Source organism: Spea bombifrons, chromosome 3 (assembly GCF_027358695.1).
Source record: "Spea bombifrons isolate aSpeBom1 chromosome 3, aSpeBom1.2.pri, whole genome shotgun sequence".
NCBI classification, from domain to species: domain Eukaryota; kingdom Metazoa; phylum Chordata; class Amphibia; order Anura; family Pelobatidae; genus Spea; species Spea bombifrons.
The window spans coordinates 63,519,684-63,537,248 of NC_071089.1; the positions used below are offsets into that span (position 1 = coordinate 63,519,684).

Genomic DNA, 17,565 nt, shown 5'->3' on the forward strand with positions numbered 1-17,565 from the left:
CAGAAGCATAATTCAAATGTGCACGTGAAAAACAGGCAGACTAGATGTGCCCAATGGTCCTTATCTGTCGTCAAATTCCATAATTCTATGATATATCTCAAGAAGAGACCTCTTTATGCGACTGCGCCCTACTCTATGAATGTTGGTCCATCACTAACTTCTTTGTACCACCTTGTGTGGGACCAAAGGCCAATATATGCATTTTTGTCAAAAACCCCATTGTCTGCAATTTATGAAAAATATATAAAGTAGCATTTCACATGCGCAGGAAGCGTTTAATATATCATATTTCCTAGTTATGATAATCATTCACCAGCAGGAATATTGTGAAAGAATTGCTCTTATTACCAGTCTCATACATTTATCTCGCTTGTACCATTCATCACCGAGTACATCTGTCCTCCGGGTACCTCTTTCTCTGTCTCCCACAGGAGGCGCTCCTCCCCCTCCGCCTCCTCCTCTCCGCTCGCTCCGTCACGAGTGGGAGTATTTTGACATCCTCGGGCTTCCGTACAGAACAGTGTGTCACATGCATGATCGCGAAGAACAGCGGCAGAACCCGGAATTGCCTGAGTGTGCCGGGTGAACTAACGTGCTTGTCCCCGGGATGGACGTGTGACATGCATTGAAGCACTGGAGTCGCTGGAAGGAGTGATGAGCGTCGTGGCAGCGACTGACATTTCACGTTTATGTGAGTATTCCTTCCATGGAGTACGGTATATATTCTGTACATACACAAGTGTGCACGTGTGTCCACTACAGTATATAAACACTGCCTGTTATTATGAAAATAATTGTAATTCTCATGTGTGCCATACGTTTTGATGTACAATTAAATGCACATGTACCTGCTATATCTCTCTCTCTCTATATATATATAGATATAGATATATATATATATCTATCTATATATATATGATACTAATAATAATAATAATATTAATAATGATCAGTGTTGTGTGTTAGGCTGTGACCTTGTTTTGCAGCATATGACACAGTGAACACAATCGTTGCTTAGTTACGAATTGCGTTATGTAATGCTAAGGGAATAAGTTAAGCTTGTTGTGCTTTATTGCATTGCCTGTCATTGAACCGTTGTGACCTTTATTAAGGTCATCCTTGCTTTTGAACTCATTGTAGAATCCCAAATGTATTTATTAGGGCTTGAGAAGTTATTTCAGGAGAGAAACGTATGTTTACTGTAGTAAAAGGTAAAGTCCAGTGACCGTGTTCTCATAGGATGAACATACCCTGTTGTTCTCATACAAACATACAATCTGACGGTAAATAACAACCATTCAGCCCATCTAGTCTGCCCATATTTACTGATCCAGACCTTAATTAGTCCTTGATCTTGTCTTAGATTCAGGATAGTTCTATGTCTCCTCCATACAGGGTTAATTTAGATTAACCTCTACCACTTCTGATGAGATGCTGTTCCATTTATCTTCCTTTTCTATGTTTTACATATCTTTAGTACTGATCAGCGTCTAAACGATTGCAGATTTATCATGAACAAGTAGTATAATAATGCCGTCAACAAAACATATTGAAATATATTCTGTTAGTACTTTAAGGAAACCATTCATTAATGTGTGTCTTGTGTATGCAATTTCTTTAAAAGGCATGTCTTATGGATTGAGAAACACGGAAAACAAGACCTTGCTTATGAAAAGAATATATGCATAAATATACCTTCAATGTAAGAAGCTGGATTCTCTCTGATTTTTATTGCTCTTTGTGAAGACATTAGAGATCTACTAAAATATTGTATTTTATTTTCTCCCAAAACAAAAGCTTTTTCCAAGGTCAACCATAAAAGTAAAATCTGCTTAACAGCATTGGAACGCACAATCTTTATATGAGTATTAGAACTGGGGAGGGAATTTGATACAGTCTGGAGTATGTGCGGTGACAATCGATCCAAGAGATATAAACAACTTAAAATCCAAATTCATAGAGATTAGTTACACCGCATTTATTTGACTTTTCTTTTTTTTCTCGCTTCATCTTCACTCCGATTTTGTACAAAGATAGAAATTAGCCTTGAACATCTTACATGTCTTCCTTTATAATTGTATTAGTTGGTTTATGAGTTCGATAAATGGACCAGCCTCCCATCAGAAGTGGTAAGGGCTAATACACAGAGGGAATGGCTATCCTGAAGACAAGACCAAGAACTGATTATCGTCTTCACTGTGTGGCAAACAGGCAGACTCAACGGACCAAATACTTCCTATTTGCCTCCAAGTTCTATGTTTCTGACCGCAAAAAAGCCCCTTATCACTGGATATACTGGAATAAATCAGTAATGATGGCTGCCTGGCCAAATGGGGTTTATTTATAAATTGTAGGCTTGACTTGGCTGATCCTTCCTTTGGACTCAAAGGTCCCTGTAAGTCCCACTTGACATCAAGGGAATTTTTATTTGCTGGCTATTTAAAGGGTAAATGTATGGGAATTAAATGAATGATTACAAGATAAATGTCTTTTTATTTACGTGGCGTACTCTGTCCATTAAAGTTGCATACCTGCCATCGTATGCACTTTAATGCATATGTCAGGTGGGTGTCATGTCCTACCTTTTTTTTGCATGCAGATGCATGGAGGGATTTATCAGAATCCGCTCTATGCATTTGTACTCTTTCCCCACTCGCGTTTCCTTGGACTGCTGGAGATACACGGCTGACCACAGCTCCTGCGCAATACTGTGCATGCTATAGTGTCTTAAGGTGGTAAATGGGTTGTTTTGGGGGCAGTTACAAATTCTCAATATGGATTCATCATTGGTGAGGCTGTTTGGCATAGTTGACTGTCCTTTTAAGCTGGTTTAGCTGGAGAGCATTCAGATACATCCGAGAAGAGAAATTCTAGACCAAAACTGAAATGGTGGTTCTAACAGTCTTTGAATGAGCTATATTTACCCAGCCCTGTTATCCATGATATCAACATGTTTTTTGGTTTTCTTTTAGGTTGAACGCTTGAAGCCACCATGACTGCGATCCAACGTTGTTTACGCCCTATTGGGATGCTTCGACACAGAGCAAGTAGCTACTATGCCAACAGAAAAATCAGCCTTTTCTCGGGCTCCCCCTCAGCCTCTCAATGGAGCAAAGTTGTTTCAGATGCAGAGAAGATTGTAGGTTATCCAACTTCATTCATGAGCCTACGCTGCTTACTGAGCGATGAGCTGAGCAACATAGCCATGCAAGTCAGGAAGTTGGTGGGAACAAAGCATCCTTTACTAAATACAGCCAGGTACGGTGACATCCCGCTATACAAGTTGATATGACGGCATGTCTTAAACCCTTTCGGTACAGTAACCCTCTGAATGCAAAGTAAACAATGCTTTGGTGAAGAATCCAATCTTTCTGTTATTATTGGGAGAGGTCCTATCTCGGATAAACAAAAAAAAAAGTGTGTTGGTTAGTGAAACAGGCCATGCGTTTAAAATCGATAATAATAGATTCAACTCGCCTAAAAGTGGTATGGTCCATTGTGCCAGATAATGCACTTCCTCTGCTGTGGTGGGTTGTCTCTCTAGCTAGCATTCTACCAGCATTTTATGTTATCTCTGCATGTTCTAATTCAGGGGAGGTTGCATGGGTGGCATATTTTGTTCTTAATTCAGCTATTACAAAACGATTCCTGGACTATGAGGCTAAGCATGCAACCTTTGACATAAATGATATCCTTAAACTCTCCAGCATACTCCCTACTTAAGTGAATCAATGCAAGGGACTTGTTAGAATTAAAGACACTGGTGCCTCTTAAGGGTGGAGGCTGTGAAACTATTTGCATGATAGCTGTACATCTGTCATATCCTATGGCCTGGATGGGGCTAGCAGATTCATAAAAAGTAATGTGTTCCACATTCATTGGGGTATGTCCATTAATGGGAGAGCTAGCAGGAGAGTTGTGGTTTTAAGTCTCTCGCTTCATTATCTTTGGGGGAATGCGGATAGGAGGTCACTCTGACGTCACACTCATTGTTGGTGGGGCATGAGGGGCCGAAACTTGGAGCGTTCCCCGGTATGCTTATAAACAAGGAACTTTCTCATTTTGCTGGTTGGGCAATGTAGTCCATGGGTGAGTCTGTCTTACGCTAGGCAATTAATAAATACCTAGTTTATGGCAAATTGTGCCTTCTGTTGTATAATATGACAAATCATAGACAAATATACTAACTGTGTGTGTGTGTGTGTTTTATTTATGTGTAGTGCTGTGAAAAAAATACAGAGCTAACCCGAACACAAAATGCGGTTTTTTAATGAGTGTTTTGTTTATTTAAGGTAAAGTGTTAATCAAAACCTATATCACATATATCATATACTTTTGGGTGATATAGGTTTTGATTAACTCTTCTTTACCTTTAAATAAATGAAACAAATCATTTAAAAGCTGCATTGTGTGTTTACTCATGCAGTTTGGCAGGATCTCTTTAAGTAAAATAATGACAATCTGTCAGTGGCCAGCATTACTTCTTTGCCGCAGGGAACGTTAACATCTAAGTGTAAATGTGACGCATCTGTCTTGAATGGAGATCTCTCCTGTATACTTTAAACACTCAGGACTTCTGCTGGGGAAGGCCATCGATCAACTTAGCAGCTCTTCTAGTCTTCAGAAACATTTTTAGTGCAGCAGTAAAACATGTTTATGCCAATATGTGTCTAGTAGTATGTATCGATTTATGTGTGTGTGTACATATATATTATACACACGTATGTAATCTTTTTCCTCTCATTTTTAGCGATCACTATGTACATGCATACTAGGTTCAGTTTACCAACTATATATATAGCTGCCACCCTGGGGGTTTAACGACAACTGTATGAAATGCACCCATCTGATTGGGTGGCTGAAGTGCTCCCCATATTGTGACAAGATGAGCGGCTGCATGCATCAGTAGCATATTCTGGCCCTAGGCAGCCCCTCTTCCGCATAACAGGGAACCAATCACCCTATTGGGGAATCGGACTGTCTGTAGGGCCAGTACTCAATGGAGGTTCGCTGGTCTCCCCAACAGGCCCACTAACATACTAGATGGCTGTGCTGGAATATGACATCACATCCCGATACCTACTAATCAGGGCGCAGAGGGAACAGATTGCGGCGCTGCCCTGTTTTATGCCTGGGGCAGCTCTGAGGAAATGTAAAGCTACATGTTCATATCTTTTCAAAAGATTGTTTAATACTTTTTGTGTATATTGTATTCTTTTATAGAAAGTAAAAAAAATGTATGTACCACATGTATATATTCTACCTGTTTACAGTTAATTTTATACATCCAGCAACTCACTTTAAGTGCTCAATAAAAGGCACAGCTAGTACAAAGGTAATATTGACTGCACAGCACCGGTCTTGCCTTGTTATGCCAAAGTGATTCAATGAAATCATTAATAAAAGCGAAGCAGAGTTTCTTGGTGCTACAAATCATTGCTGGGTTTGGAGAACGTGTTTACATTTAATGTAGGTAGCCATGCTGGGCTAGTAATGCACAATGTGGTGACCCGTTGCTTTAGCTCTTCTGTTGTGTTAATGATTTGACTTGACGCGAGACGACAGGTTGTCATGGTGACGGGAATGTGGAATAGCTTTTCTTTTTTTTCTGTAAATCGGCACACATTTGGTTCCCGTGCTACTTACACTATGTGCGATTTTATGGCTTTCCAGCCAATTAAGCCCTACAGAGATTATGTGCGTGTGCTTCAGGGAGCTCAGATCCCGGGGTCTTTAACGGATGACTCGATACAACCGAATAATATTCCTCAAATCCACACGTTGGCGGAGGTTGTGAGTTCAAACGCGGCAATGCAAATTATCGATCTCTCAGTTTGTATCCTACCTACATTGATCCGTAGAGCATATGAAGCCTTTATATGCTGTACTTAGTTGCTTGAATGGGCTATCCGATGTCCCATGCAGCTATGCAAATGAAAAATGCGTATTAATTTAATATGTGTTCTTCAACCTGTAGAACCTAAAATAAATGGCTTGTCCATAAATAAAAAACAAATGCTCCATCCGTGTTCCCATTTCTTGCACCATTGTTGGCTGCTTGAAGCAAATCAATGGGAAAGAATCTCACCCAGTGGAGTCATTGGTCTTGCTCGTGAGTATAGCGAGCAGGAGACTCAACTTCGGCCAAACACATCTCCAAACATGCTTGCCCAACAGACAGGAAAGTGGAAAAATAAATGCAGAGGACATCCCAATGTCACGTGGACTTTGTTGGTTTATAGATTACATGCATAAGAATTGTTTATAATAAAGCTATTTTGTAAGCCATATATGCTTTTTATGTATAGTTTGGTTTTGCCTACCTGCTGTGCATCGCAAACAACTGCTGTCTACAAAATATTCAGCGGTTGTAGTTCTGGTCTCTGAAGGCTAAACAAATCGTGTTGCTGCTCTGATTACGTTATGAGGCGAAGGAAATCACTGAACACTATCCCTTTGTTGTTTTGGATATTTTGGATTATGCATTTATTAAGCAATACACCTAAATTTGATAGCACTCTCTCTCTTGGTGTTGACATTGATATGATGGTTCTTAGCTGTGATCATTTGTTTCTGCTACGTGTAAAGTGGTTAAGCGGTGAATAAAAATACAGAAGGATGCATTGGATGTTAGTGTTTACTGCAATAAGAAGTCATTTTTGGGTTGGCTGTCAAAATGTAGTTACATGCACGTCTGAAATTTGAGTTCACATCACTAGGTATGTCCATTTGGTTCTATACGGCCAATTACTTTGCCTGAGGGCTTTATAACATGCCAGGATTCATTTTGGAAATTAATTTTCTTGTGTCTGAAAGGTCACTGTATCACCATAGCAGCCACCTAAATGGTCCTATTAGCAGGACCAATCCCAGGGGATGGCTGGCAACTTTTCGCCTGGGGGACACACACGCAAAGCCAAGTGACACGCTTGCAAAAACGTTCATGCTCACGCACACTCCCACTCATGCCCCTCCAGGCCAGTCCACCCGTTGACCATTCCCTTGGTAGCTATTGTGAGAACGACCACGTTTATTATAATTTAGGGCTGCAACAACTAATCGATAAAATCGATAATAATCGATAATGAAATTCGTTGGCAACGAATTTCATTATCGATTAGTTGAATCGATTATTATCGATTATAAAATGAGGGTTTTTTCAGAGCAAACGCTCTGAAAAATCCCCCTCATTATATAATCCGTTTAGTCTGACTCACCGTCTCACAGCAGCAGCTCCTACTTACTCCCCCTCCCTGTAATCACTGTGACAACTGGCCCCGCCCCTTCCTTCTCCAGGCCAGAACCACATGGCTGTGACACTCATCTAACTGTAAGTATATGTATATATATATATATATAATGTGTATGTGTGTGTGTGTATATATATATATCTATATATATATATATATATATATATATATATTTGGGCTACTGAAAGTTAGGGGAGGTGGGCGTTAATTTAGGGGCAGTTATGGTTAGTGGGGTGTTTAGGGTTAATTTAGGGGCAGTTATGGTTAATTGGGTGTTTAGGGTTAATTTAGGGGCAGTTATGTTAATAGGGTGTTTAGGGTTAATTTAGGAGCAGCTATGGTTAATGGGGTGTTTGGGGTTAATTTGAGGCAGTTGTGGTTAATGGTGTGTTTAGGGTTAATTTAGGGGATGCTGTGGTTGATGGGGTCTTTAGGGTTAATTTAGGGGATGCTGTGGTTAAGGGGGTGTTAAGGGTTAATTTAGGGGCAGTTATGGTTAATGGGGAGTTTAGGGTTAATTTAGGGGAATCTAAATCCTGGGGGCAGTGAAGTGACATATCTGGGGGTATAAGGCATATACAGTATATAAGGCATATGTGGGGAGGGCAGTGTGGCATGTCTGGGGAGGACGGAGTGGTGTATCAGGGTGTATAAGGCATATCTGGGGGTAGAGAAGTGGCATGTCTGGGAGGCAGGGTGGCATGTCTGGGGAGGATGGAGTGGGGTATCAGGGGATATAAGGCGTATCAGGCACAGTGGCAGATGTGGGAGGCAGCGTGGCATATGTGGGAGGCATTGTGGAGTGGCAGATGTGGGAGGCAGCATGGCGTGGCATATGTGGGGAGGGCAGGGTGGCATGTCTGGGGAGGATGGAGTGGTGTTTCAGGGGGTATAAGGCGTATCAGGCACAGTGGCATGTGGGGGGTAGAGTGGAGTGGCAGATGTGGGAGGCAGCGTGGAGTGGCATATGTGGGAGGCAGCGTGGAGTGGCAGATGTGGGAGGCAGCGTGGTGTGGTATATGTGGGAGGCAGCGTGGAGTGCTGTGGTAGGCAGCGTGGCATATGTGGGGGGGCAGCATGGCATGTCTGGGAGGCAGCGTAGCAAGCCTGGGCTCAAATGTGCATATATTGGGGGGCTGGTTGGGAAATAAAGACAAGAAATGTATTATCAAAGTTTTTTTATTCTGCTGTTTGTATTTAACATCATTTGTTTAGTAAATTATTTTAAATAAATGAAAAATTTACATTCATTTTTTTATCCGATTAATCGATTAATCGAAAAAATAATCGGCCAACTAATCGATTATTAAAATAATCGTTAGTTGCAGCCCTATTATAATTATTGATTTATATAGCGCCATCATATTCTGCAGCGCAGAACTTTGTTTCAAAAATCCTATCCATCATAGTGTTTTTCCTGGCCTTACTATTATTTATCACCATTTACACATTGTGTAATCGCTGCACTTTTTCTAATTAAGGGTTAAATATATCCCCGATATGCCTTTGTAGTAACAACGATGGCATGTATCATTAATATTTTTAAATACTGTTCTGTGGAATAATAATTTAGTACACATATTGGTATATTCTGTAGCTATTACAGACACAGGACAGCAGCTCTTGTCCTGTGTACATTGCGTGATGTCAATCATTCCGTGTGTTAAATTTTGTGATTTTAGAATGTGATAGTACCATTAATGTTTAAAGACCAGCGTGATCAGCTTCAGGTGGGGCATCATAAACTCTTCCAGAGCCTCTCTTTTTGGCAGCACGAAAACCATAGGAAGGGTTCAGGGATTTCAATTGTTTATTGCTATGTTTCAGTGCCGTTACATTTAGTTGATCGGCGATGGTAGACGGCGCATCAGCGCGTGAAATTATATCCTCTATCTTTATATGGTCATTTTGTGAGTTTTTAATATTAGACCCTGGTTTTAAGGGGCTAAACCACTTAAACGACTAACTGAAGTCTTTGTAAATAAGTCATAGTGTGTGTGTTTTAATGTTTAATTGCATGGAACCATTTTATGAAGACAGACTAGCTTTCGTTGGGTCTCTCTTATCTGTACAATCTGTCAGACGGTAAAACAGCAAGCGAAGGTATGCTTTCATAGATCCAAAGCTCACATTCGAGTGAAATCATACTAGCGCTTCCAGTGCAGGAAATATTTCAGTGTAATTCTGTGGTGTAAAAATAGGAGTCAGACATGCCTACTTTGAAGCAGTAGTTATTTGGGATTGAATGTATCCAGTGTGCTTTATCTTGGTTCGCTGAACACATCTATTTATGGATCAAGAGAGTGCGATTTAAGTCGCAGGGAATGAAATACTTTAAGGCGTGATATTAGCGCCTACTGTCCACAGATTACTGTTTGCTCTTCCTCCTCCTGGTGAGACCATCAGGGAGCTCGCATCCTGCTAAGAGTTCCAGTTTTGGGCCAAATATTTCTGCAGCATCCAAGATTTGCATCAGACAGTCTTGGAGTTGCCTCACATTCTGGAGGAAAGACAGTCGTGTTTTAGAACTCAATGTGTTTAGCAAGGCTTAGGACTGATTAAATGTGGTCAGACCATTTAATTTTCACATATTAGACTAGGCTCATCAAGGTAAAAACTACACTGAGCTTTGCCTTTTAGAAGAGCCTGGATAGTTTTTCAACATGCTGATATAAATGACAAATAAAAACGTATACTGCGTGCATGATTATATGGGAATAGATATGGAGTGATCATTAGTATGATACTGCATTGGGCATTATTTTTTTATTCTGTTAGGTGGAATTGGGTCAGCCCATGCACAGTATACATTGTTATGGTGTCCCAGACAACAGAGAATGAAATTGGGACTGAGGGATTACAGTCTCGAATCCTGCTGGGATAGAGTGATGAAATCAGGACTGTTGGGTGTCATGATCTATGGACATATATGTGTGTGTGTGTGTGTGTGTGTGTGTGTATATATATATATATATATATAATATATATATAATATATATATAATATATATATATAATGTATATGTATATGTGTTTGTGTAGTTTTAGTTTCTTTGTATACAATTGCTACCTTCCTTTGTGCCAAGTGTGCTCACTTTCTGCATGTATTAGTCCTGGGGAGCTTCTGTAAAGTTAATCATGAGTGTCCAGGAAGAGGAAGTCATTATGCTGGTTCCACTTCCTGAACATGTGCTGGTGTGACCAACATGTCACATAGAATTTGACGACAGAGAAGAACAATTCAACCTGTGTAGTCTGCCCGTTTTTTCCTGATGCCTATCCCATGCATGTTTAAATTCCCCTACTCTATACTCGCCGACTTTTGCTCCAGGTGTCCCAGGACACAAAGGGGGCAGAGTCTAAAGTAGACAGCCATGTGGCACTGTGACTCCACCTACTTGAGGCCCCACCCCCATCTACTTTAAGGCAGTGTTGCCTGTGCAAAGTGTAATGCTTTGTGCATAGGCAGTATTTTCGAATTTGATAAAACACTGTTCTGCCTACAGAATGCCCCATCACCATATTTTCACTTATATGTGCTGTGTGCAGATTGGGCCTTGAACACAGGGAGTTGTTGATGCTTCTGAAAATCACAATTTTGGGAGCTCAGCCAGCCATGACATAAAGTTTATCAGAACTCTCCTGGCAAATGTGGTATTGTTGGCACCTATCATCCCATGTGCTCAAGGCACCGGACCTTACAAAAAGTGTTTTTATTCAATAAAAATAACATGTACTGGTGTATCTCTACAAAGAACTGCACACCTATGAAAACCCCCAGCAACGGTTGCCTAATAACCATGAATGCAACAGACTTTTTGAAAAAAGCACTTTCATGCTACAGACTTTTCAAAACTGTGCCATTTTAACTCTACAAGTAGACTTCTTCACACCTCCTTTACATTTCTGTCCAGTTGGCGTGGGTTGTATTCCCCACATGCCGGTCTGGTTCCAGGCAAAACATCTAGTGGAGCAAAGTTCTGGCCAGAGAGAAAAAAAAAGTAACTTTTATTTTTACCAAACGAATACATTTATTTTTACCCTGGCACGTCATACATGGGAGAGAATGGGGTTAATTCACTTAACCATGAGTTGTCATTTACAATGAATAGGCACCGTTTAGCTCCTTTAATTTACTATGTACTATAGTTGGCCTACCTCGTTGACTTTCTCTCGCAAGAAGGGCTTAGGTGCTTATGTAATGTTTTGTATACCGTATTTTCCGGCGTATAAGACGACCCCCAACTTTTCCAGTTAAAATATAGAGTTTGGGCTGGTTGTTGTATACAAAGCCTGCTTGGATTTGGGTGGGTCAGCTCTCCCTAACATATGCCTGTCCACACACACATGTGTAGACATACACTGCCCTCACACACCCCTTCCTTTACACACATATACACGTACACACCAGCTTACAAACACACATATACACATACACTGCCCATACCCAGACATATACACACACACACACATATTATATATATATATATATATATATATATGTATATATATATATATATATATATATATGTGTAATATATATATATATATATATATATAATCTAATTCTACACATACTAACATACGCCTGTCCATACATACACATTTATACACTGCCCTCACCTCACACCCCTGCCTTTACACACACTGCCACTCTGTGTCCCCCCCCGAGATGTGCCCCCCTCCCCTAGACTTACCAGTGCAGACTCCCGGGTGTCTTGCGGGGCCGGCGGGGGACATCTATTCTACGCAGAACGGTATACAACTTCCGGTTCCGCCAGGTCGTGATCTCCCCAACCAGCCCTGATCATCGGGCGCCCGCTGATCAGGACTAGTTAGGGAGATCACGATCTTGCACCTACCTTGGCGCGGCCCTGAAGACCGGCCCAGGGGAGGTGGCTTCTCCGCTCGCCCCTCCCCTAGAGATTCGGGATTCTTCAGTCTGGCTCGGTAAGTTTTAGTACCCGGCGTATAAGACGACCCCCGACTTTTGATTAGATTTTCACGGGTTAAAAAGTCGTCTTATACGCCGGAAAATACGGTAATTCTATATTATAATTATCAGCCCTCGATTTCTGTAAAAATATTATTTGCACAGAAGACATTTTTACATGAATACATTCTTCTCCATGCACCAGAAACGCAGAGCCTTGTCTTCTATGTGGTTGTAAAGGGAGCCAAACTTTGTGTTCTGTTCTACAGGGAAACGCATTTTTCCATTATATGGATATAAACAACAAATTACACTGTAGTCTGAGTTTGCGGTCTTTTTTTGTAATGAAATACCCATGAACACAACTGTGACCCTTGCAGGAAAGTCTAGTAGTATTGTAACTGACTGGTTTAATATGTGCCGACGGGTGTTTGGAGCCATTGTTTCTCATGATGCACGAGGTAAGATGGTTGGCACAGACGTTAACCCCATCCAAATTGGTGAAGCAAGATTTGCTGGTCGATGGAAATGTAATGGTGGAAGAATGCTAAATAGCGATAACTCTCTTTCTGAAGATAGTGATGCGGATTTTAAAAAAACAAGAACCATGGGCCTTAGGCTTTTGGTCTGAAGCAAGACTGAAGCAAGTTGGTATTTGTATGCGCAACAGCATGACAGAAACACTTTTACCAATCATTCAGTGTGAATGCAAAACAGGTTCAGTGATTTATTTTGACGAATTGCCTGCATTTGGAAATGTAAATCTCATTGGTTGCAGCCATATTACGGTGAACCATCAAGAAAAGTTTGAACGGTCAACAGTTGGATGACAAAATATGCATTTTGAAGAAATGAGCCAATGAGCCATTTTAATCACACCTTGATCACAAAGAAAGGATGCAGAAGATTTCTTTTTGGCATTTCTGAAGGACGTAGGGCAATGCTAACATCCCGCCTTGTGATCTTCATATCCAAAGGTGGCTCTAATTATTTAGGGGGGCCCTTAACAAGACATTCAGATCAGGCACCTCTAGTAGTACAGGCTTACCCAAGAACTTGTACTTCGTCCTCACAAGCTGCCTATCTCAGCTGTATCAGAAGTACAGCGGACACTTTTGCAGTAGCCGTGAGCTCTGTGTATATGGTGACAAACTTGATATTTTGGTGACCAAGGAAGGCCCTTAAAATGTACATATGTATTACAGCATAGGTTTTCCTTCCAAGGCTGTCAGACCAGGAGCCATGTTTCCAGTGTACTTCTGTTAAATTAATTACCGATGTCCCTACAAGTCGCTCTGTTGCTAAACTCAAGTCTATATTTTTTCCTCTGTATGGTTGTTTATGCAAACCTGGTAATACAATTCATGATAAATGACACCCTTTTTGTTAGTGTTATTTAATTTCCCCACATCAAGAAAATACTTTTAATAAGTTACTCAGTGTTTACTTTGGTTTGAAACAACAACAGCAGATCTTAATAATTCTGTGAGAGCATTGACAGGGGCTTGTTAATCATGTGATGGGCAGCTTAACCAAACTATTATTTATTACAAATTTAATTTCTTGGTGCTTCTTTAACGTTAATGACATATTCCTGAATTACCCAGCAAAGCAAACTTGGTTCCAATCTCCTGGTAGATTGGACGAATATTCGAATAATACCTAGCCAGTGCACCAAGTGACATCATGTTATTCTATCTCTTTATTGTTAGGATAATTTACATTTAGCTTGGAGTATGTATTAAAAATTCATTTTTAAATAATCCATTGGTTTGCACAAGTGATTCATTTAGATTGCCAAAAGCACTTGGCTTTCACTGGGTGCTTTTCCTTTTGGCTGCTTTCACTCTCATTATGTTCTACCTTCTATTCCTTTTTATGTGCATTGGCTCTGTAGATGACAAGGAGATTGCAAACACTTGTGATTATTTCCTATCCGAAACATTAATACCAAAGTGCAGCATTTCTTTCTGTCTATCCTGATCATTGCCAATCCAGAATATTATAGCTTTATAGTCATGGAGAGTTGATCCTTCATTATTATAGTGATCACCTCTAAAGCACATAGAGCCCCCTATGAGTGTGTGTGAATCGAGAAGGGGTTAAAACTCTGATTTTAAATCTAGATTACCCTGTGGTTATATGCAATGACATACTACTATTATTATTTTGAACAGTGCATTTGATCAGCTGGTGGAAAGAAACAAACGGACCCTCTTCTTAATAAAGTTACTGTTTTTTTTGTTTTTTTAAATTTGGTTTTAAGTTTCAACGCATATATTAAAATATCTGTGCTATTTGGTTACATAAGCAAAAATATTTTTTGAATGGTTGCTGGCATCAGCATACCTAGAAAGTCTCTGGATTATGCCTGGGGGCTCCATAAATCAGAACTTAATGCCCTAAATGGTAAACCCAGAGTCTTAAAGTTAATCTCTACTTCCCAGGGTCTCACGGTCACACTGCTCTTTCTCAGGGCCAGATGAGGGTGGGAGGGGCTTAATGAGGGGATGTGATGGGATGAGAGAGAGACTGGGAACGGATCAGATCGAAGGGTGGGAGGGAGTTTATTTAATTTGCAGACCAGAGGGTGGGAGGGGGTTAATAAGTGGACCGGGAGGAGGGAATGATTGGATGAGAGAGCGCATCAGACCAAAGGGTGGAAGGGGGCTAATTTGTAGACTGGAGGGTGGGGCTTAATGAGGGGATGAGAAAGACTGGAGACCGAAAGGTGGGAGGGAGAGCGATGGGAACTCGGGACCGGATCAGACCGAAGAGTGGAAGGTTATTTTATGTGCAGACTGGAGGATATTAGGGGATCAGTGAGGGGACTGGGGGAATTAATGGGGAAAAAAAAGAGAGACTGGGGATGGGAGTTAATACATACCCTACAGCAGTCTGACACATCTTCTCTACTCAGCTCCAAAGTAGCATCCGTCTGTTTAACTTTAAAACATTAGTGAGTGCTGTACCCAGACAAGCTAATCGAACGACAAACTAATCGATAATGAAAATCGTTGGCAACTATTTTTATTATATTTTATCAATTTAGCCGATTAGTTGTTTCAGCCCTACACACAATGCAATGTTACCTGGGCTAGCCCTGCCCCTCACACAGTAAGCCATGCAGTCTTATATGGCTAGCCGCACCCCTCCAAATCCACTCCCTTTGAAAGGGAGCGCTCAAGGTAGCCGGCCCTGGGAAATTCCCAGGAATGCTGGTACTGAGGTGCTGATGCCCGTCTCAATTATAAGGAGCAGGAGAGAGAGTTCTAGCAGTGGGGAGGGCAGCCTGGGAAGTTCCCAGGTGTGGGCATTGGAGATGAGGAAAACACACTCTTATTGACAAACCCAAAAAAATTCAGTGCCCCTATAAAATGATCATTTCAATGAAATTTGGGTAGATGATAATTATATAGTAAATAAATCAAATGAACCTGTATCAATATGATTCAATCACATTTGGTATATTTGGGCTTTCCTAAGCCTAGTGCTTAGGTTATTTCTGCATATTTCTTATTTTTTGTCACCTTACCAGGCATATTCATATTTGTGGTGACGTGTTCTGCATAACAAGCACTATGAAAACATTTGTAGGGAGCCTGGCCAAGTTAGTGGACTCTGTAGACAGCATAGAATTAACTATTCAATCTCTCATTCTAGTACTTGCAAAATGTATAAAAATCTATCTTTACATTTGTCTGATAGTAGGTCTTGTTGCTAGTATACTTAAGTTATTTAATAAACACACAGAACTACTGCTGCTTTATTGATATGCTGGCAGGCCAAACTAACATGACCACTTTTTACCATCTGTTTATAATGCTATATAAAGAATGCCTTGCTGGTTACCATGGGAACTAGCATTTCCCAAACCATGAGTGTTTGCTTAAATTCTGAAACCTTTTCATGCCTGATATCACTCCTGTTCTCTCTATAATTTTTGATACTCTTCCCACTTTTGGGTGAATAGAAAAGTGCATCTGTCAACCTGTACATCTGTAAAGCTCATTTTAATTTTTTTTATGCTTACAAATTACAGTAATTTTAAATTTAAGTTCTATTGTAAATTTATATTTAATGTCCATTGGCTGTGTGCAAATTGTATTGTTTCCATGCTTTCATTTTTATGTTTAGAAAATAGATTTTATATGTTTTCTTTTATATATACACTCACTGGCCACTGTATTAGCTACACTTGTTCAATTATTTGTTAACACAAATAGTTAATCAGCCAATCACACAGCAGCAACTCAATGCATTTAGGCATTTAGACGTGGTCAAGACAACTTCCTGAAGGTCAAACTGAGCATCAGAATGGGTAAGAAAAGGGGATTTAAGTGACTTTGAACATGGCATGGTTGTTGGTGCCAGTCGGACTTGGTGAGTATTTCAGAAACTGCTGATCTACTGGGATTTTCATGCACAACCATCTCTAGGGTTTACAGAGATTGGTACCAGTGAGCTGCAGTTGTGTGGACGAAAATGCCTTGTTGATGTCAGAGATCAGAGGAGAATGGGCAGACTTGTTCGAGATGGCAGAAAGGGAACAGTAACTCAAATAACCGCTCTTTACAACCAAGGTATTCTCTGAACGCACAACACGTCAAACCTTGAAGCAGATTGGCTACAGCAGGAGAAGACCACACCAGATGCCACTCCTGTCAGATAAGAACAGGAAACCGAGGCTACAATTTGCTGGAAGAATGTTGCCTGGTCTGAGTCTCGATTCCAGCTGCAACATTCAGATGGCAGGGTCATGAAACATGAAAGCATAGATCCGTCCTGCCTTGTATCAACGGTTCACTCTGGTGGTGGTGGTGTAATGGTGTGGGGGACATTTTCTTGGCACACTTTGGGCCCCTAGTTTAAACGTGACAGCCTACCTGAGTATTGTTGCTGACCATGTCCATCCCTCTATGACCACAGTGTACCCATCTTATGATGGCTACTTCCAGGAGGATAATGCACCATGTCACAAAGCTCACATCATCTCAAACTGCTTTCTTGGACATGACAATGAGTTCACTCTACTCCAATGGCCTCCACAGTCACCAGATCTCAATCCAACAGAGCACTGATAAATCTGCACCAACTGTATGATGCCATCATGTTCCTTTTAGACCAAGATCTCTGAGGAATGTTTCCAGCACCCCGTAGAAAATATGTCACAAAGAAGTGGAGTCTAACCCGATACTGGCAAGGTGTACCTAATAAAGTGGCCAGTCACTGTACATAATATAAGATGAGTTTTTTTGTTGTTTTTTTACAGCAAATAGAGGTCTGACTACAAAACTAAGATCCAGATCCCCTGCAGCGCTGCAGTGGACCTGGATACTCCTCTCTGGCAGCCGGTGAATATCTGCGTGATAAGCGCAGCCAA

The 17,565-nt window shown here is 40.8% G+C and overlaps 1 protein-coding gene across 1 annotated transcript in view; it reads left to right on the plus strand.

Moving 5' to 3' along the window:
* Positions 1-546: 546 nt before the first annotated feature.
* PDSS2 (decaprenyl diphosphate synthase subunit 2) overlaps positions 547-17,565 on the plus strand; it is a 78,008-nt gene continuing 60,989 nt past the window's right edge. The window contains exons 1-2 of the mRNA XM_053459628.1: positions 547-691; positions 2,973-3,258. Of these exons, the coding sequence (XP_053315603.1) occupies positions 2,993-3,258 (266 nt within the window). The 5' untranslated portion in view covers positions 547-691; positions 2,973-2,992. The remainder of the gene's footprint in view (positions 692-2,972; positions 3,259-17,565) is intronic.